This window comes from Exserohilum turcica (genome assembly GCF_000359705.1).
Source record: "Exserohilum turcica Et28A unplaced genomic scaffold SETTUscaffold_9, whole genome shotgun sequence".
NCBI lineage: Eukaryota > Fungi > Ascomycota > Dothideomycetes > Pleosporales > Pleosporaceae > Exserohilum > Exserohilum turcicum.
The window spans coordinates 170,354-191,369 of record NW_007360310.1 but is presented as its reverse complement, the minus strand read 5'-3'; the positions used below and the strand labels follow the sequence as shown (position 1 = coordinate 191,369).

General features: G+C 51.3%; 6 protein-coding genes across 6 annotated transcripts; 1 reads left to right on the top strand and 5 right to left on the bottom strand.

The window, feature by feature from the left end:
• Positions 1-1,599: 1,599 nt before the first annotated feature.
• SETTUDRAFT_44619 (uncharacterized protein) lies at positions 1,600-4,200 on the bottom strand (the record flags this gene model as incomplete). The annotated part of the gene is made up of 3 exons (XM_008033094.1): positions 1,600-3,429; positions 3,480-3,716; positions 3,770-4,200. The coding sequence occupies 3 exons, from the start codon at positions 4,198-4,200 to the stop codon at positions 1,806-1,808; spliced, it is 2,292 nt and encodes a 763-aa protein (XP_008031285.1). The 3' UTR covers positions 1,600-1,805.
• A 2,010-nt stretch (positions 4,201-6,210) lies between these two features.
• On the bottom strand, positions 6,211-6,518 carry SETTUDRAFT_24225 (uncharacterized protein; the record flags this gene model as incomplete). Its single annotated transcript, XM_008032966.1, has 2 exons — positions 6,211-6,326; positions 6,389-6,518. The coding sequence occupies 2 exons, from the start codon at positions 6,516-6,518 to the stop codon at positions 6,211-6,213; spliced, it is 246 nt and encodes an 81-aa protein (XP_008031157.1).
• A 1,962-nt stretch (positions 6,519-8,480) lies between these two features.
• On the bottom strand, positions 8,481-10,504 carry SETTUDRAFT_157705 (uncharacterized protein; the record flags this gene model as incomplete). The annotated part of the gene is made up of 3 exons (XM_008033160.1): positions 8,481-9,903; positions 9,988-10,320; positions 10,416-10,504. The coding sequence occupies 3 exons, from the start codon at positions 10,502-10,504 to the stop codon at positions 8,481-8,483; spliced, it is 1,845 nt and encodes a 614-aa protein (XP_008031351.1).
• An 835-nt stretch (positions 10,505-11,339) lies between these two features.
• SETTUDRAFT_35632 (uncharacterized protein) lies at positions 11,340-13,640 on the top strand (the record flags this gene model as incomplete). Its single annotated transcript, XM_008033046.1, has 1 exon — positions 11,340-13,640. One exon carries the CDS (start codon positions 11,340-11,342, stop codon positions 13,638-13,640), a length of 2,301 nt encoding a protein of 766 aa, XP_008031237.1.
• A 160-nt stretch (positions 13,641-13,800) lies between these two features.
• SETTUDRAFT_174429 (uncharacterized protein) lies at positions 13,801-16,987 on the bottom strand (the record flags this gene model as incomplete). The annotated part of the gene is made up of 2 exons (XM_008033159.1): positions 16,780-16,987; positions 13,801-16,425 (listed from the first exon to the last, which is right to left on the bottom strand). Exons 1-2 carry the CDS (start codon positions 16,945-16,947, stop codon positions 13,801-13,803), a joined length of 2,793 nt encoding a protein of 930 aa, XP_008031350.1. The 5' UTR covers positions 16,948-16,987.
• A 218-nt stretch (positions 16,988-17,205) lies between these two features.
• On the bottom strand, positions 17,206-18,875 carry SETTUDRAFT_100357 (uncharacterized protein; the record flags this gene model as incomplete). Its single annotated transcript, XM_008033158.1, has 3 exons — positions 17,206-17,784; positions 17,843-18,351; positions 18,404-18,875. 3 exons carry the CDS (start codon positions 18,873-18,875, stop codon positions 17,206-17,208), a joined length of 1,560 nt encoding a protein of 519 aa, XP_008031349.1.
• Between the last annotated feature and the right edge of the window lie 2,141 nt (positions 18,876-21,016).

The following is a 21,016-nucleotide window of genomic DNA, read 5'->3' as shown; positions in this document are numbered from 1 at the left end:
TCTCAACTACGCAGGTACGAGCGTTGTGTCCAGTCTGCTTGCAACGCCCGCACCGCCGCTCTCCTCGCACCCTCTTCGACGCACTCTCACCATCACCACGACTGCTACCCGCCTGTTTAGCTAATACTTCTTGTACTTCGCCTACAGTAAGAGTCTCTTCTGTCCGTACGTATCGCCGCTTGCGGCTTTTACGCTTATTTGACTCGTCAAGAGCCGCTCGAAGCGTACCCATTTCCTCCATCATAAGCGTCATTTTATGTGCCATTTGCTGGGCCCCCTTACTCAGCTGCGCGATCTGCTCAGTGAGTGAATTGGCAGAAGACCCACGGCGTTTTCTCACGCTCTCTTGAATGAGACCAATTTAAGACTCAACTTCGCGCGCGTTGCGTGGTGTCTGCGCCTGCCAGGCGGCTACCTGTTGCGGTGATTGTACAGGTGTCTGCACCACCACATCAAGCTTAGATAGCACAGCCTGTGGGTCGTGTGGGACTAGACCAGCGCCTCTAAAGCTAGCTTGGATATTCTCCTTCGTGATAGACTGCTTAAAAGCAGTCTTAAAGGCTAGTAGGAAGGTCTCTTTGCTGATATAGTGGGTGCGGTTGCATGCCAAGCCTGAAATAGCGTCGCCATACTTGCGCTTCAACGGCGAGAAGCAGGCGACGTCAAGGGGCTGCAATAGGTGAGACGAGTGCGCAGGCATGCAGAGAAGCACAATATTCTTCTCCTTGCAAAGATCTTGGAAATCGACAGAGCAGTGGCTCTCATGGCCATCAATAATAAGCAGTCGATACCCACCCACAGTAGAGCTCTTTGTATGGGTATTAAAGTGCTCTAACTAGGCAAGACTAAGCTAATTATTCGTCCAGCCATTAGGACTGACTTCAAGAACCTAGTTAGCAGGCAAATCCTTAAACTAGACGTTGATAAGCACCTTGCCCGCAAAGACAACAAAGGGCAGTATTCGGCGACCTGACGCGCCCACGCCTTGGATCACAGTAACCCACTCACGGTTGCCTAGCTGTATCCGCTTCTTTTTCCTATATCCTTCTGATGCTGTGATAACTAACTGTGATAAAATCTTGCCCATTATAAAGCCAGTCTCGTCAAAGTTGTAGATATCGTCGTCCACAATACCCCACTTCTGCCTTGTCGCCTGGACTAAGTCGAACCAGCGCTGGATAGCCACTGGATCCTCGCAGGCGGCTCGCTGGTGATCATAGGGACGGCTCCAGCGCGTACGGAGCTCAGGAGTCCGCTTAACGAAGTTGTCAACCTAGTTCTTGCCAACAGGGTTGCCACCACGCTCCTCCAATAGTTTATTAGCCATTACTCGAACGTCAAGCTTTGTAGGCGCAAATCCTTGCGCAGACTCTTCAAGAATACGCTCAACTATAGCCTCCTCTTCTAGCTTATCTAGACGCTTCGATTTCGGCTCGCAGTCGCGTCGAGGGCGCTTTCTAGCGCGTTGATCAGATAGAGTTCTTTGTAGGACGTTGTAGATAGTAGCAGCACAGTTTACACTCTAAACACGTTGCGACTAGACGTCAAAAAGAGCAAGTTAAAGATTAGATTCAGAATATATTAATAGACGGTTGCGTTGTTGAGACATCACGCGTTATAGTGATGAAGTTGATGGGCTAGTGGGGCGTTAGCGACTCGCTTGGGTTAGCGACTCACTTGTGAACCACGTTACTTGATAAAAAAAAAGCCCGATATATAGCTATACAACAGCGCTAGCTATATGACAGATGATTAGACAATATATATATAGAGAGAGAGAGAGAGGAGAGTATTCAACAAGTCCCCTAAGACCTAGCTTGAGCCTCTCCAAAGTAATTGCCATGAGGATCCAAGATGAGACGGAGACCGTTGTTGATGATGCCGCGGTTGACAGAGTACTTGTAGAATGCCTGTTGTCCGTTGGTGGTACCCTGCATACCCACCGAAGCCGAGCTGCCCTGGTCCGTCGTGCCAAAGTACGTCAGCTGCACGCGGCTGGCTTGGTCCTCGAAAAACGTGGCCGAGAAGCTGTACAGAGGTCCGTTGGACGCGGCGTTGAAGCGGCCCATTCGCCAGTCAAACGTCACCGTGCGGCGGCCTGCATCGCCGCACAGGCTGTAGTCCATGTAGTGCTGCTGACCAGCGTAGATGTACAGGTCGTCCCAGAAGGCCATGAGCACCGTCTGGCTTCCAAACGATCCAGGAATGTCGCCGTTGGAGTAGGCCGATGTGGCAAAGCCTCCAAGCGTAATCAGACCGTTGGAGCTGGGGTGAACCGTGGTGCTGCACGTGTCGTAGATACAGATGGGGAAAGGCAACTCGACAGTGTAGTAGGTGTCATCTATGTTCTGAGACGACGCACTGAAAGATCCAGCAATGATCTGAGCTGGTGAACCGTTCTGGCATGTAGTCGGGTACTGAGCACAGTAGTTGTAAGTCGTCTCGGTGGCTTGTGCCCGCACAGTAACAGTCGGCGTGCCAGTGGTGATGATTCGAGAGCAAGCGCTAGCAATCTCGCGAGAGTCGCGTCCAGCAAAGAATGGAGGTGTTGCTACTGCACGCTTGGCGGGGCCGGTGGTAGCCGTTTCCTGTGGAGTAGGTACCGCCGCAACCGAACTAGATGTGTTTGCCGGGGTAGGCGTAGCCGATGGAGGAGCAGAAACAGCTGGGGTGGAAGCTTCAGGCTCTGATCCTTGAAGCTGAGCGATGGCTGCCGACGTTGCTGAGGCGTAAACACTTGGTATAGTAAGCTGCTCAGCTGGCACCGTGACCAAAGCAGGTGTGGATCCAGTAATGGTGGCATCTTCCACCTTGGCAGGGTAGACAGCGACAACAGCCTCGATCAAGGCACCAGAGTCCCCATCACGCTTGGCATGGGCGGTAGGAGCACCACACGCCTCAACCGTAGTGGTACCAGTATAGGACGTAACGGTGCTTGTCGAGGGTGCAACGTACGAGTTGAACGATGTGCAGAAAGCGCCCGCATCGCTATCAGTCTGAAGCCTGTTGATATCCGCTGGGCAAACAGGGGTGGTAACATCCGTCGCGTTGTGGAAGAACACGCTAGAAGAGATTGTGTAGTGGTCGTCACCACGCCATTGACCGTCATTGGTGGCGTACACAGAGGGATCCCAGGACTGCGTGTACATGGCACAGATCTGGCCCTGTGAATAGAAGTTTTTGTTGAGAATGTAAGTGTTGTAGAACTTGCAAAGCCTAGGGGGTCGCGAGGGATCACTGGGGTGTTCGATGTTGTACTGGGAGGTAGCCTCGCAAATGGCAGCACAACGCTGGGGGTCGAAGGGGGCGTTGTCATTCAACAATCTCATTCCCATGTACGCGTCGTCATTATTGCAATCGAGAGGAGCGTTGATGGCCTTGCCTGAGAGGGGATTCAGGGAAGAAGTCAAGACGTATCCGTTAGATGCGCTTGTTCGTTGTCAGAGAGCAGTCTAATTACATTGAGCGGTGGAACTTACGCAATAACAACGTGATACTGCTCGCGCCATTGGCCTTCGTTGCGAGCATTCTCAGGAGTCACAGGACCTCCCCAGAGGACACAGAAGGGGTTGGCCGCACCACCCGGGTTGGGGCAGTCAGGGCCTGGAACCTTGCTTGGACTACGCTCAAAGTAGGTGTTGAAGCCTTGACAGCCGATAGTGCGCGTACACTTGTCAGCACATTCCTGAACATTGTAGCTGGACATGATGGTATATCTGTTGACGGTCAGTCAGTCAGTGGGAACATGAGTGGATCGGAAAAAACTCACCCCATGTATCCGTTGGCTTGAGCACATGCCTTCAGATTCTTGTATGTCTGAGTGTATCCATCTGGCGTGGGAGCATTCAAGGCCTGTTGGGCGAGGTTGTCATCGCTGACAAAGCTCTCTGCTGGATCGAGCACGGCATTGTAACTATTGGCGTTGTTGTTCAAGTTCTCGCAAGGCTCAAAGCGCTTCTGGATCTCGAGGTGGCGCGCGTGGACAGCATTTTTGCCTGGGTCCGGAACGGGAGACTGCAATGCTACAGCAACAACGGAAGCAATGGCTTGATCTGGATTGTACGGAACAGTCTGTTTCCGCTCATAATGAAGGATGGTGTATGTTGGGTCCGGAACAGAATCAACGTAACCAAGATCGATCAGCTGTGATGAGGCAAGGCCAATCAGCCCACCAAGGGTAGCCGTGGTAAGACCGCGCATGTTTGGTTGATTCGGTTGGATGCGACTGGAAAGAAGAGACAAGCTGTTGTTGTGGTGCTTTGCTAGGTGGTAGTTGAGCCTCTTCTTATAACCTCTTGCTGTGTCGCTTAGAGCGAGCTAAAGGCCATGGAAGTCGAGTTCAGCTGAACGCCATGTCTGGCCAGATGCTCATCTGAAAGCCTCTGTGGAGCCATGGTGTACTATCACCACCTTGCAACGGCAGTGCCGAAGTAGTAGACATGACATTTCGCTCAGCTCCCAGGCCCGCTCAGCTGTCCTTTGTGCCGCCTCGCAAGCCCTTGAAGTTCGGCAAGCATGTTAGGGTGAGGCGCCCTCTTGGCAGAGTCAGTCGAGCCGATTGTGTAGGCAGTTTTACGCATGGGGCAAGGCGGATGACTTGACGGGAGCATGCAGGAGGAGGTCGTTGTGGAGAGGAGAGGGTTGTTGTGATATTGGATTCGCTTGGCAATCTAGCCAAGCTCACACGTGCCAAGCCGACCGAGTCAGTGAGGCGGCTTGGCATCTGGTTGACCTAGTCGAATTGGGAAATGCCTTGTGCTGGTGGCTCGACGTGTTCCCTAATGCGCAAAGAGGCGTACACAGTCGCTGCGTAAACGTCCTTGTGGCGTCCGGCCTGTTCTTGAGATGCGCTTTTTGAGACAAGATAGACCGCTATCATCCATGTTCAAAAATGCGCCATGTCCGAAGCACGTGGCGGGCCCGCCTCCATGTACAGCCTTGCAGAAGGCCTAGATCTGGGGCTGTACATGTACGAATTCACGCCTGCAAACACCAGTGATACCGGGGCTGCTGAAGGCGTCTGTAATGTCCACAATAATTCCTAGGCAGGCAACTCAGAATCACCTAGTTCTTGATAGCGCGCGCCCGAGCATGATTCCGATGCCGCCTTGTTCTGGCTCAAAAGGGCCTTCGCTTTGGTCTGCCGCATGGATGCGCCTGGGATATTTATCGCCTTAACTTTATAACACCCAGCGAAACCTTCGGCGCTTGATGCTTGGCTAGTATATGCCATAACTCCACAAGCGAGAAGTAGTCGGATGTCGAGCGTTTCGACGTCTACGCGAGCTGGATCCATTGGAGCGCTGTACATGCCCAACCCAAGAGTTTGGATGCAGTTTTTGTAGATCTTCACAGCCAGCTGTAGGTGTAGGTATGTATGCAGATAGCCATGTAGCGTCGAATGGCAATTAAACAGACTCCACGTGCGTACCAGCCCACCCGCAATCTGCACAACTGCGGCCCTGCCCGTCTCCGCTACGAGCTACTTGACTCACATCCTTAAGTAAGATCCAGACTCTCGGTGTTAACGGCTACTGCAGCTAAGAACCCCTGCGGTGCGTGCTTGTCTTCCCTGCCTGTGACCTCAGCATCACTACCGATGAATAGACGAGAGTAAGGCGCTCAGCTGCTCGATGAACCGGGAGAATTTGCTGAGAAAAACACAAGCCCGGTCTGTCAGTAAGGCAAAATCTATTCAATGACCATGATCTTGGCGTTTTTGGAGCCTGGGAGCAGGCATAGTGATTGAGTATACTGCAATAAACTTAGTTTGGTTCAAGATAATACAGTGTCATCTCAGCTATAGCACCGAAGTAGATGTTGCCATCTTATATGTACTTGTTTGGCCATCATACCAGATAGAGTGCAGACGGTTGATACAAGAGGCGGTGAGCATCACTGACAGAGTTCCCTCGACATCACTGCCGGCGCAGTAGCACTATTTAACAATAGCTTACAAACAGACGTAGAGCACGGCCAATATGGCACTTTGTGCAATGGATCATAAGGCACCAATGCGCTTCAGCAAGTGGAAGTATGGCAGGACACGTGGAAGAGATGGTCAGAAGTAGGCTTATTCAATCATACATTAGGCTGGCTTAGGTCTATGATAGGGTTCTAGCATATATATGTACAGATTGTACCGCATTGCGATTCGTAAAGACGATAGTCGTTGGAGAAAGATGTAGGCACGCCGCGGCCTTTGTTTGCTTAATTTGTGTCAACAATCTTAGTGGCATTGATGGTACCCTCCAATTGACCGCGGGGCCACTCGGCGTATCCAAAGACAGTCTTTCCGTTGGGAAGATCTTGCCCGAGGTAAAGAGCTAGAGAAAACAAGATCAGCTCTGAACGATGAAATTGGGTTATTGGGGGAAGTAGAACGTACAATGGTTGTTGTAGGTCCACTGAAGTTTGATGGTGTCGCAATCGTGAATGACAGGGAGCTCGTCGAAAGGAGCCTCGACGCAGTGACTTGCCAATTCGGTGTACTGAGAGTCTGTGTACCAGGAGTTCATGCCGAGTCCGGCTGGGCCAAGTCCAAACTGCATGCGGACAAACTACGAACCGAGTTCAGTGCGGGGTGCGACAGCAGCAGCAGAAGCGCTGGCAGCAAGGGCGAGGAGAGCGGCGGGGAATTGCATCTTGATAGTGATGATGGTGTTTGGGTGTTTGATGTATGGAGGGTGGATAGTGGCGGTTGATGGTGATGTTGGTCCGATGGCGGAGGCAGTTGTGTTATATATCCAAGAGATGAGCTTCCGAAAACCACCTCAACGCACGTTGGCTGGTCAAAGTGGAGTCTGCTAGGACACAGATACTATAAAAAAACCTCAAGTCTGACCTCGTACTTTAAGGCGGGGTGGATCATCCCTGTACGGCCGGAGGAGGTTCCCATTGACCAAGCGCCGTTCCCATGCAGGACATGATCGGGCCTTTGCCTACCAACATTGGTCATTAGCACTACGACATGGTGACGGCATGCCGGCGTCGACGAGCAAGGAAAACCTGCCATCGTAGCTGCAGTGGATTTACTTTTGTCATGCGCATAAGGCTTTGATGGCAAAATACGAGGCCAGGAGGTGGACCCGGGTCGTATTGCAGCCATGATATGTGTGGCCGAGAGTCAGGTAGCGCTGGGTTTCCGGTGTGTGAGGAGGTACATACACCGGCACCCGAACTACGTTGCTGGGAAAATCTGGACATTGCTCAAAGGCACAGGCAGTGGGCCATGAAGCCGGCGCTTTGTATATGGAGCAACTGGGTGTGTGCTGATGCGGCAGCCTATTAGAAAACCATGGAGAGATTGCTGTCAGCAAAGCCAAAAGGCTGCAAGGAGGGTTCCCGGCAGAACCGGACATACACACCAAAGATTGTTCCATGCCAAGCATTCGTTTTAGCCGAGGGACCGGGACTTGGAATGAGCCAACGCTCGTCCCGTTTCCCCTTTTTCATGCGTTGGCCGGGTTATTTTTGGGTGGCTTTTCGCTAGCATGTGCGGGAAGCGGCAGCAGTTGAAATTAAACATGGTCCCACATGTTGATATGCGTCGCTGCACCCGTGAGTTGATAGGCGTTTGCACTGACTGCTTATGACTTGGTAATGTGAAATCTGTTTTTGGGCTCGCTTTGGAAACCGTCAAATTCCTTGGTGGCCAGGCTTGGATCTGTCTCCGATCGGGGCATTTCTCGTAAGCATGGGCAAAAGTTAAACTTCCCACCACTAACGAGTATTTCACCCGCTACCTAGCAGGGGTCTGCATTAGTAGCGTAGCAGCCAAGTTGTTTAGAGTTAGCAAAATAACTCAATATTTTGGCGCTTATCGTCCTGCCTCGAGAGTGTTGAGAGAACGTCCGTTTTTAACTTTGAAATTTGTGCGTAATGATAGTGTGTGAGGCTAGATAGTACACCAAGAGATAGCCAGTAATGGCTACTTCTAGAGCCTCACATTTCTGTTCATGTAGAGGCTTGTATACTAGCCATGTCCGGTATCCTACAATTTCTATTCTACAGCCTTGCTAGCGTACCATGTAAGATGTACTGTTGCTAAGCGCGCGATCTGGGCCACCCGCTGCTCAGTGGCCCACGTTTAACATTTGCTGTGAGCATAGGGTGGGAAGTGGAGAAACTGGGTAAGAGAGCCGTGCGATGTATGTAATCACGATGCAACGCTTGCCAATGCCACCAATCACTTCGAGGTCAGTACATCATATTGATACTGCACGTAATACGGCTAGCTGCATGACCCTGAATTGTTCGGCCATCGAGTTTACAGTACAATGTTACGGGAAATGCACCCTCCCATGTCACCAACCAACTTGGTGAAGGTTGAAGATAACGGCCCGATTATGCCTGCACTTTTAGGTGTCTCGATACTTTCAGGCTACTCTCTTGTTCACGGTTGCTGCTGATACCAACAATTCCTATATGTACACAGGGATACAAGACGGGTTGAAGAGTCTTGTTTGTAGACATGGCGTCTATGTACGACCAAAGGGTATGCCAGACCACGTTCCATTGGCAAACCACGTTCCCGCCCTGGTGAAATCGCTGTACGAGATGGCTCCAAAGAGCTTGTATCGTACGAAGCCGAATCTAAAGTATTCGTTCACACCTTGTTGTGTCCTCTGCCAAGTGTAGGTGCCTTGGGTTGTGCCACTAGACCCTCTGTATCTCTCGACATCATTGACGAGTACACTGACACCTTGATAGCCATCAAGCAAACTATTCCATGCAAAGGTGATTGTCGAGCCGTTGATGACGGGTTCGGCAATGGCTGGGATGGCAGTGCCCAGCTGTGCATCTCCCCTGAGCGCAGCAGCAGTTTGCAGAATGGCATCAAAGCCCCATCGCGCGATGCCATTGACGAATAAGCCTACCAGCAGGCCCTGACATAGCAAGCTGACGCGTGTCTGCAGTGCTGTGCCGGGAAGAAGCAGGAGTGCAATGATGTAGTGATGCATTCGCAGAGTAAGATGTGGTATGGCAGCAAGGATGCCAAGACCAATACCCAGTACAAGGTACAGTGCGAGGAAGCGCGGCAGTCGGCCCTCATTGCGGAAGCACCATGCTTGATAGAGAACAAGTACAAACAAGACAATAATGATGAGGACCAGGGCTGTAACAGCACCAGGCTGCTGGCGTATATCGTGCGCAGTCAGCCGCTGGATGGGTATGCGTTCAAACGTGTAGTTTCCCAGCGCGCCGACCCATGCGCCGCCGACCCACAAGATGGTCTTTTCGACCTGAGCCTTGCAGTTGCGCAGGGATATGCCGACGCTAAAGCGATACAGGAGGGCAGCAGCCAACGCGGCAGGCAAGAAGCGGCCAAGTGTCGTCGAGGCCAAGGACGCGTAGTCAGAGTATGGGGGCGGATCCGAGGCCATTGCGGTCTGGAAGAACAATATGGCAAAGACAGGGGCAAAGAAGGTGGCAGGGCTCGTGGTGAATAGTCCAAAGAGGGCCGAGAAGACGGTGGAGAGGACAAGCAAGGTCCAGCGCGGGTCTTGACATTGGGCCGGGGTTCGGTCAAAGGCGAGGGACATGGGAAAATGCGAGTCGAAGGCAATGCTGTCAATGCCGTTGCGACGGACGGCGCCAAAGTGGTTGTGCTGTCCGATCAGGGAGACAAGGCCGCAACCACCATTGGTGCTGCTGATGACGCCGGCATGGATGGCTGCAGAGCATATGAACGAGTCGCCACGATAGACGAATGCGTCGGCGTGGGCGGAGGCAGGAGAGCCTCCAACGACCAGACTGCGGTAGTTTACACTGTGCGGACCGATGGCATGAGGGTTCAGGACCTGGGCACTGGCGCAGCCGGCGGGGCAGTCGAAGGCAAAGGACGCATTGGAGAAGGGGAAGCAGTCGCGGCCATCAAGCCGGCAGGCCTGGGGCGAGGGCCTATACGCTGTTAGTGTGGATGGATAGATGGATAAGTGGATATGCAGGTACATGATGGTGTTGCATGTACTACTACATACGTACCACAATGTGTTGACGCACGACAGCCTGACGGGCGGCCCCAGCCCACCAATGTCGGAGCGGCCCTGGGCGTGCGTGATGATGGTGGCGAAGATGGCGATGTATGTTATGCATGCGGTGCTATAGATGGCGATGCGCATCCAGGGCGGAAGCCGGGCCAGCAGACGTGCCGGCAGCGTCTGCCAGCGCTCCAACCAGGGGGCGATGATGTATCTTGTGCGCGGCTTGGGTCCCTTGAGCCACTGCGCTGCCCTGCGAGACGAGCGAGCAATTGGTGCCGGCGTATGCGCCCTCAGCTGCTTCGTCCATGTCGAGCCAGACCAATGGCCATGGCGGCTGTTGTGTAATAAGGTTTCGCCGTTGCTGACTCCCAGGGTGTGGTTGATCGCCTCGGGCGCTATCGACGCGCTCTGCCGCTGTGTGTCGCCTACTGCCATTCGTCGCGTGCAACACTGGCAATGGCTGGAGGCGGACGTACGGGAATAAGTAATATGATGCCCGGCGTGTGGTTGAGCGCCATGTGCAGCGCCAAAACGCAGTCACTGACCAGAGTGTGCCAAGAGTGGGCGTTGGCGCAGGCCGCCGTTTGATTTGCCTCAAGTACGCCTCTTTTTAGTGCATGTTTTTGTCCTGTTTCCTCTATATATTTGTAGGTATTATCTACCTAGTTTCCTCTTACTTGATTTATCTAATTTGTATATAGGGAATATACAATAGAACAGGGGTAAGTTTTGTAACACCGAGACTAGCAAGGGGGTATTTTTGCCACTCGATTCTGTGCTCAGCGCTGCTATACAGCCAATCAGAGATTATTGGTTTTCTATTCCACCAATCACAAGAGTAGAAGAGATGACTAAAATAGCTAACGTAACTTTGATCTTCACCGACGCAGGCCCAAAGTTTTACAAAACTTACCCCTGCTCTACTGTATAAAGTGTAAACTTGCTACAGGCTCTAACACAGCAACTACGGGGTCTTTTCAGAGTAATAGTGTAAAGAAGATAGAGAGATATAATTTCTACACGAGCAATATAAGTGCGGGTAAAAAGTATACGTAGAGCACCCCAAGTTTACCTCATCTCATCTCCTCTTATCAAGGGTAGCGCGTGCCAGGCTTCGCTTAGCACACCCGCCGTTATGCATCCACATCCACATCCACTTCCACCTCTCGTTTGGCCCAGTGCCAGTGAACGCCTAATGACGTCAGCCCAACGACACCCCGTGCCTGCATTGCCCTGCCGCCGGGTGAATGACGGCACCTGCAGGTCCCTACCGACTCCCTCCTACTACTACCACCAGTATCCCTACCACCACCGACATGGCTTCCTAGCTTCCCCTTCCACCGTCTCACTCGCATGGATTCACGCGCAAATAGCCCGCTACCGGCTATGCCAAAGCGCAAACCAGTCGCCCCGCTCGCACACCCCACACCCACCTCGACACCAGAGCGCGAGCTCACCAGCACGCTCGTCCCCAATGCCTTTCTCGCCCTCACCACTCTCCTGCTCGCCCTCTCTCTCTCCTGGCCGCTGCGGTGGATCGTGTCCGGAGCACCCTCATTAGTATATGTCATCCTGCTTGGCGAGGCCAATGGACACCGCATTCTCCCATTTGCTCCCATATGGACCATCTTCGCTACCGTCAACCTGGCCTATGCCGTGTGCGCCACATCATGGCTCCTCTACTGGGCCTTCTTCGCATGTTGCTGGCCTGCACTTCTCGTCACGTGCCTTTACCAGTTCGAAGCTGCTGCTGCCCTCGCCCGGCGCAGTCTACGAAAGACCTTTTTGCGCGACCTGCACTTCATCAACGACCAGATAGCCCTCTTCGACTTGCCAGCCCTGGAAATCGACACTGAAGTCAAAGGCCTTTTTGTCATTCGCGGAGTCACGCTATCGCTCTCCACAATGACACTCGTGGCCCATGGTGTTGAAGCGGGAATCAAACTCTCAGACGACATCGAGTTGGGCATACAGGTCGACAAGGTCGTCGTACCCCTGCTTCGGGAAATCATCGTCGATGACGTCTATGCAAATGTCAAAGGCGGCGACTGGGAAGTTACCTTTGGCGACGTCGCATACGGAGTTCCAGAGCCAGATGACGACGACTCGGTCGTCGTAACCAATACAGCTATCCTCCGCGCAGCAACAGAAAAGGGCGGTATAACTGGTCGTCCACATGACATGGTCAGAGAATTTACGGCCGGAAATGTCCCAACAGAGGCTCAAGACGCTGCATCCGCATTTTCATCGGTCAAGAAAGTAGCGCCCAACGAAGAGCAGGCACACACAAAGTACAAGGAGCTGGTACGCTACATTGACGAAACCAGCGCCATTACCATTGCAAAGAAACAGCTCGCCGAGGCCTCAAAGGCGCGCAAAGACGCCGCTGCCGCTGCCGCCGCCAATGCCCAACAAAACGAAGAAAAACAGGGCAAGCAGAAACGGAAAAGAAGAGAAGAGCCAGGAGTTCGTCTCGACATTGACAACATGAACGACTTCCGTGCCGCCATCTGCACCCATATTCATGAGCAGCCGTCCATACCCCACCCACCGTCCAAGTCGATCAGGCTTTCCACGTTGCGCAAGACGTCGTACCCGAACGTCAAGAAGTTTCTGCACCGGCTACCATTCCTCTACCGACTATTGCTCAGCCCCATCTGCTATTTCCATCCTGTCAAGTTCAAGTCTGTGACCGCCGCCGGGTCAGGCAAATGGTTTACAGCGCTGATGAAGAAATATTTTTTCAAGCACTACTCATCCCAGGACGGCGAAATTCGCAGACTTGAGGCCCGCATATCTGCCTGGTGCGCCGACGCCAACTTCGCGGTTGAATTCGGCCAAATTCAAAGCGAGGCACAGTTCCCCATTAATACGAACTACAACATCCAAACAAAATTCAAAATATCCGACGTCATGGCGTATAGGGTCCTACCAGATGCTGTCGAACTGAAACAGGTTGTCCGGCTGGGAGGCGCAAATGCCGTTCTCACCATACCCACGTTTCTCTTTCCACACCACGAGCACATCTTCCCCCAGAAAGCAAGCGACTTTGAGATACTTGAGATTGAGTCGGAAATCAATGAAGCCGAGCCTACGCCCAAGCAAGCACAGGCCCGAAAGGAACTGCAGCGGCTAAAGAGGGATGAAGCAGCTATGCACATCAGTGCGCATGCACATTTGCCAGCACAGTTCCATCAAGACTTGCTCAATTTTGTCGCCGCAATCGTCAAAGCCACAAAGGTCATCGAATCAGACAAGGACTTTGAGGAAGCCAAAGTTCTACGCGAGTTGAAGCGTGTCAGCACGAACCTTTCCGACAGCGAGGCCAGCAGTCTAGCATCAGTCAGCAGCCAAACGACGGAAAGTACACAAACCACGATTAGTGGCAACGAAGACAAAAGCTTCAAGGCTTTTCTGAAGAAGGTGGATAGCGGATTTAAGGAAGCGTCGAACAAGACCATGGTAGGGATGCGAAAAGCTGGCCAGAACACAGTGCATGCAATGGCTAATGATCGCTGGATCGCACGGCTGGTTGGCAAGGTGACTAGAAAGCTGGAAAAAGTGCAAGGCGAATTCGGGTACAGCGGCGATGTTCCCATACCACTGGACAAGTACCGCGTGCGCCATGAGTTTGAGGAAAAGCTTTTGCCGTGATAATTTCTTTTTGGCTCGCATTATGAGCATCACTGGAGATTGTATGATACCCCCGTTAGGTCCTGGACCTAGCATGAGCTATGTTGGTGTAGGATTAAGCAGACTTGTCCTACTCGGCCAAGAAAGACTATTGCAAAATGACTGCGCCCACATGTTCCGTTCAAAGACGCGACCACTTCAGCAATACCGCAGCCAATACTACTGGTAAAACACTGACCAGCTCTCCGAGTCCCGCGAATTCGGGCGGTATTCTCGCATGCACAAAAGCACCTGCTCCCAACAGCACGGCAAAGAGGTTGTACACAAAACTCCAGCCAAAGTTGAAGGTGACTCGGTGAATTGCTTTCCTGCTTACTTGGATGATAGTCAGTACGCCTGAGAGGTTCGGACGAACAAGTACCACATCTGCAGCCGATTGCGCAATATCGGTGCCGCTGGACATGTGAACACCAATCGTGGCTTGAGCCAGTGCAACGGCATCATTGGTTCCGTCTCCTACAAACATGACTACCGGCTTGCGCGACTTGCTGGAAGATGGTATTGCTGACGACGCTGCGAGCAGTGCTTTGAGGTAAGCTTGCTTGTCGGCTGGCGAGCAGCGCGAGCGAACAGCTTCCCTTTTAACGTCAAGCTGGGCTGCAATATCTCTGACGGCGCCTTCATCATCACCAGAAAGTATGTGCACCCGGATGCCTGCACCACGTAAGCGTCCAATAGTGGCGGCGGCATCGGGGCGCAAGGTGTCTCGCAGTCCGAAGATGGCTGCTGGGGCGTCATCAATGACGAAACAAAATGTGCTGAACCCCTCGGATAGTAGTGTGCGGACAGAGGGGTGTTCTGATAGCTCCAACCATCTGGAATTGCCAGCACGCAACACCTGTTCGTTATACGTTCCCTCTACGCCTCTACCCGTTACCACTTTGGCATCCGTCACGGACAAAGTTGAAACTCTCTGGGACATCAAGTGCCCTGCAACAGCCGCTGACACTGGATGTTTGATATTGCCCAGCAAGCCGAGCAACAATGATCTCGTGGTCGCCGCGTCGTCTCCAAGAAACTCCTCATGTACGACCGCCAGTCGTCCAGCTGTCAGAGTGCCCGTCTTGTCAAACACCACGTCTGTTGTCTTGTATGCCGTCTCAATGCTACTAGCTGACTTGAATACCACACCACGCTTTGCAGCGACGCCCGAGGCAATGACAATGACCATGGGGACTGCGAGACCAATGGCGCAAGGACACGATACAATCAAGACGGTGATGGCGTACGTGATTGCTTCAATAGTTGCGCGCGATCCCGACTGGTTGCGTACCGTGACACCAATCGCGATCCAGATGACAAAGGTAATTATAGTAAGCGTGACGACAACAGGGACAAAGTAACTCGCCACTCTATCCGCGATATCCTGAATCTTTGGCTTTGAAAGCTTTGCTGCGTCGACCATAGTAGCAATCGTTGTGATGGTATTATCTCCCGGCAAACGGCTCAAACGAACAGTAAGCGTTCCACTTCGGTTGATGGAACCAGCAGTCACTGTCGATCCGGCGTGTTTTTCTACAGGCCTCGACTCCCCAGTTAGCATCGACTCGTCCATCTCGGAAGAACCAGAGATGACCGTTCCGTCAGTCGGGATTCTCGTATCGGGTGCCACTCGAAAAACGTCTCCGAATTGCAGTAGTCGTGCGTCAATCTCCCGGTCTGGCCCCTGCTGTTCGTCAACTAGCAACGCAGTCGCAGTCTGAAGTGACCGGATACTAATTGACTCTGCGGCCTTTTGTCGCGCGAGTGACGCTACCCAGCGCCCAACCATGATCAACGTCACAAGCAACGTGCTAGTCTCGAAAAACTCGCCCGTAGACAGAGGGTTGCCCGTGACTTGGAATGCGAATGAGACGATGGAGAAGATGTACGCAGTACTGGTGCTGAGTACTATGAGCAAGTCCATCTCAATGACTCTGGAAAAGACGAGCGCTTTAAGCGCTTTAGGGTAAAAGGGACCGGCAACAACAACTTGCACGATTGTTGCCAGCGCCAGCGACGCAGAGCCATATGCGATTTCGCGGTTGGGCAGAGGCGCCCATGCCATTACGAGGACGGGGATGGTCAGAATGGCGGAGAGTAGCGTCATGAGTCCCATGTTGCGCACATGCTTGCTACCCGCATCCAGAGACGCGTCAGGACACGGAGGCGCAAGATGTAATGCGTTACTCCATGGATGCTCCAGCAGTTCTCTCGCTCCGATAACCTTTGCATCGTAGTCTACGCGAATCATCTTGTCCTTGCCCAGACGCCGCACATCTAGTACGCCGTCTGGCCACTCGTGGCTTTTTACCCATTCCACCGGATCGCCAGCAGAACAGACAAAGTCCAAACTGCATCCCTGACTGGAAACGATTTCGCACTTGAACTCGGTCGTGCGATGCAGATGCTTGAGGACGTCGTCGGCCGTGGCGGCGTTGGCATCCATGTCGAGCTCCACGCGCGCGAGAACAAGACTTGTTTGCACATTGCTCAAATATCGCAGGCTGTTGAGCGTGCGCTGCAACTTTGTCTCGCAACCGGTGCAGGTCATGCCGGATATGCTGATTACCATGTGTTGGCGGGCAATACCACCGCCCTTTTCCGTGTCCATGGTGGAGGAATCGAGGCGTGTGATTTCGTCGGTGGACATGACAACGTCCTTTTTGTCACTACAGCAGCCGAATGAGCTGTCTGCGGCGCAGCAAGTGGACTTCTGTTCGCGTGGAGCGCAGTTTGTAGGTTTTGGTGTGCAGCATGATGATTGCTTTGGCGCACCGCAAGATGGTTTTGGCTCGCTCTTCGCTTTTGTCGCTGGCCCGGGCGAACAACAGGAGCTTGTCTCTTTCGTTTCCTTGGGCTTTGTCGACGAGCAGCATGAGCTTGATAAATCAGGCTTTGTGCAGCTTGTCGAGGAAGAGCTCGTATCCTTGGGCAGAGCAGTGGTTGTATGTATTGGCGGCGAATAGCAACTATTCGATGGAGCCTGCTTCGATGTCATGGATTTGGAATCGTAGGAGCTGTCTAAATGAGTCGTTGCAGCATTTAGAGACTGGCAAGGCGCTTCCGGTAATGTTGAACCAGTGGTCTCAAAGGTTGAGCAGCAGGAGTCCGATGATACTGTTGCCTCGGGTTTTAATTCAGCAGTAACAGAGTTATCGACATCGGTATGGGGGAGTACAACAGGAACGCATGTCGCCGGCTCTGCCAAAGTTGATGGCGAATCTTTAGACACCGTATTGGCTTGTTCCGTGTCCTTGCGGCTACAACAGCTTTCTGGGCAAGCCATGGTCAGGTCGTGACAAACAGTATTACGATATGAGATGGTCAGGTCGAGGCTAGGAAATTACTTTTATTCTTTTATACTCTTCGCCGAACTGGAAATCACAAATTTATATTTGTACGGTTTGGTGGCCAGTGCCACTTCCGGTAAAGCTCAAAACGATATGTCACCGAATTCCCAAAAGACAGATCAATATGTCACCACCTTCTCCGGTCACGCTAATCCCCTCTGGTACAGAAATATTATCAATCCGACAGCACTCTTCTACTTTTTATCATCTGCGTTTCTTTGCTCCACCTCCTCTGGGCTGCTTAGCTCATAGCCTTTGAGAAAAAAGCTCGCAACTAACGCAAACCCCGAGAGGACTGCGACAAACACCCAGGTATACATGAGTGCGTACGTAAAACTCTCCGTTAGTTGTTTCTTCATCTCGGTCTCTGGCATGGCTTTGATGATCTGCACCAACCCTACCGCATCCCTTGAGTATTCCTTGGCCATATCGGACACGAGTGGCTTTGATAACATTCTCCTTTCCATCATGTTCTGGAAAACGACACCGCCGACTGCTATTCCCAAAGCTTGACCGAAGGCTCTGAAGAAAGTGAATAAGTTTGTTGAATAAGTCTGGTTCTCTGTGGACGATGATGCTTGGACGGCAATAAGCATCGCTGGATAGAGGATACCCAGGCCGACACCGCCGACCAGACATAGCACAATCCAAACACCAGTTGAGGTGTCGGATTTGAGACACACAAGAAAGCTCATACCAAGGACTGTCAAGCACCACCCTAGCCAATTGGCCCATCGGTATTGTGCTGTCTTTGAGATGGCGATTCCCGTGATCTGTCCTATTGTCAGTATCCTACGCATGTCTTCCTCGAGGCTTGAGGTAGAAACTCACCATGGCGCATGGAGCAACAGTCAGTGTCCATGGGAAGATGGCAACCCCAGCCATGACAGGGGACATGCCCTTGACAGCCTCGAAATAAAGCGGCAAGTAAAGGAAGACCGCTCCCAGGATGATACCGTATATTATGGTTTGAAAAAGGATGATGGACGCGGAAAGATTCTTGAAGACAGAGGTGCGAATCAATGGGTTCGTCGCCACATACTCCTGATGCATAGCAAATGCTATAAGACCAGCACTAGAGACAAACAAGGGTACGAGTGTACGCCAGGAATCCCAGGGGCATTCAACACCACCGCGGGTTATCGGTATCATAAATCCGGTTGCGGAAGGAAGGAATAAAGCCATCCCGACCCAATCTAGCACTCCTAGTTTTCCGATAAAGGATCCTGGTTCTTTCGCGGTGTCCAGAAAGAGGGCAATTAGGACTGTGGCAATGCCTAGGATGGGAAGATTGATCCAAAAGATCCAGCGCCACAGAGTCTGTTTTGCCAACCCACCACCTGAAGTCATTATGGTTAACAAGTCTTTTGAGAGCAGAGTGGCTTCACTTACCGAGTAAAGGGCCAGTCACGGTACCTATCGAGAACATGGCGCCCACTAAGCTAATCCATTTGCCACGTTCCCTTAAAGGTATTTTGTCGACGATGATCAGAGTTGTCAGGCACGTGATCCCACCTCCACCGGAGCCTTGAACGGTCCGACCTATAATAACAGTTGTGAAGTTTTTCCCAGCCGCAATGACGACAGAACCGACGAAGAAGAAAACCAGGCTAACGTTCATCAAAGCTTTTCGCCCATAGAGATTCGAAAATGCTGCTATAATGGGTTGGAATACTGTCGAGGCAAGCAAGAACGATGTGGCACTCCAAAATGCTTCAACGGCAGAGCCGCCCAAGTCTTTCGAGATTACCTGTACATTGTTTAGCTGTTGCTCACTAGGGAGTGAGAGAAGAAGCGAGGGTAACCGCGCAATGCAACTTACTGGCAGTGCCACAGGCAGCGAAGTCGCGTCGAGAGCAACCATCAGCGCCAAGATACAAAGACTGCTAAAAGTAGCTAGTAGATGCCATCTAGGCTGGGCTTTTGCTGGCACAAGCGTTTCCTCTAATGAGCAGGCCTCGAAGGAATCGTGGCCCACGTTCGTCTTTTTCTCTTCCATATTGACACAGCAAGCGCTTGTCGGTTTCTGTAACCCTCCAGCTTCTGCAATTGGGTTACCAACAAAACAAGGCTGCTTGGTTGTGGCGGCGTTTGTGTACTTAAATAGAGTAAGCTGATGCTTCAGGAAACTGTAGTAACAGTATGAGACATGGAATTTGTTGAGGATTTTTGCGTTGACACGTTGCACATCACTCACATAATAAGGCTTTATGCATGCGTCTGAGCGGTATTTCGTTTCTCAACAAATACTTCCGTTCCGTTCAGCTCGGAACGCGTTGATTTACTTTTCTAGTAGCCAACCAAACAAAAAAAGCCAACTTATAACATCATTCTTGCACACTGCAAAAGGTGGTGGTTGAAAGTTTCATTCAACTCTTATGATGTTTGATCTCGAGACATAAAGTGTCGGGCTGGCTGGTAAAAAGCAAACACATCAACGATGCGTCACAGCCTCTTGTTAAGAACATTCTAAACGTTCCTAGTTGTTCCAACAACTCACGCACTCTAACGTTCCTGATTCAATTGTAAGGCCTTTCTTTTCACCTCGTATTTAAAACATGCTACACCCCAAAGATTGAGCCCCTTTTCGGTAACCTCTTCGCCCTGATTGTTCAAATGACTAGTGCATCTCACTTCTAGTTCATGAGCAATACCGATCATGACGTATTAGCACAGTTGGTTTGTTTCGGTGCTATAGATTAGTTTTTAAAAAACCCACTCATTGGGCAAATTCCCCATGTCAAGGAGAAAGCATTTCGAGAAAATAGTGAAGCTGACTAGGGATCTATAGAGGCAGCTAAGGAACAAGTTATCGATCATTGCAAGTGATTAATATGCACACAATTTGAAATAATTTACAGGCGCTCGCCTTCTATGTTTCCATATATGGAGAATTGCCTTCTATAAGAGAAACAGTCAAGTTAGTGCGGTCGTGAGGATGGACTTGGAAAAAGCTGATCCCTACGAACTCATGATTGGTACTGTATACACTCAGGTTGTCTTGGAGAATATTGAATCGCAGGGAGAGAACCATGAATGTGATTTTTAAGAGCTCATAATAATGAGCTCGTGGGTCGTGAATAGGATCCAGGGCATTCCTTTGTGCCAGTTTTATAGGAATCATACTGCTCCTGATATTCTTCAATCCTGCTGCTCCATCCCAAAACCCTGTCATCTTGAAAATGAAATAGAATATTGGGTAATGACAAAGGTTTTCATCTCACTAGACGCCGACACAATGGCTATGTTAATGACAATACAATACCACCATTTGTGACGGTTTAAGAGCTGGTTCAACCATTTGGAAAGCTCATATTGGGCTACAAATCGACAATCACTCCTTCCGTTCTCACGACAATTCCGCTGTTTCTGATTGAAACACGCAGTCACGGTTGCTCGAAGAGGTTATCAATGTAGTGGGAGGTCGGAGGAGTATGACACGCGCCCAGCTTTAGATTTTAATAGCCGTGGACAATATGGAAGATCAGAATGTTTGCTTTACACCAGGATGTTCTACGTTTACGTTAGCTTTTTCTATTTAGTGCACAACCTAAAGTTTGTGATACAAAAAAGCCGGACACAAGGGCCCTGCTAAGCCTTTGTCTTTCTATCGAACCATTGGCCACTGACCGGAATCACCACCTAAAGGGTGCAGAGTTCAAAAACAAAACTGTCACAGATTCCAAATGACCGGAATCATGATACAGGGGGCGCCAAATCCAAAAAACAAACATGTCACCGAGTGTTCGACTGCGCAGAACGCATGATAGTGATTGGCGGTGTAGAGAGCCGTTATATTTATAGAATACAGATGGTAGATCTTAACATAAGTCTTCTTGTTAGTTGTTCCACCACCGAACCGGCCAACAGTATGAGGCTCAAGCGGATACGGTTACATGAGAGCCTGATGTTGTGTGGCTAAACATGTGCATTGAAACCAGCGACTGCTCAGATTTGGGTTCAAGCTTAGTCGGCTTCTCAATGAGTCCTCACAACTGGCTCGAG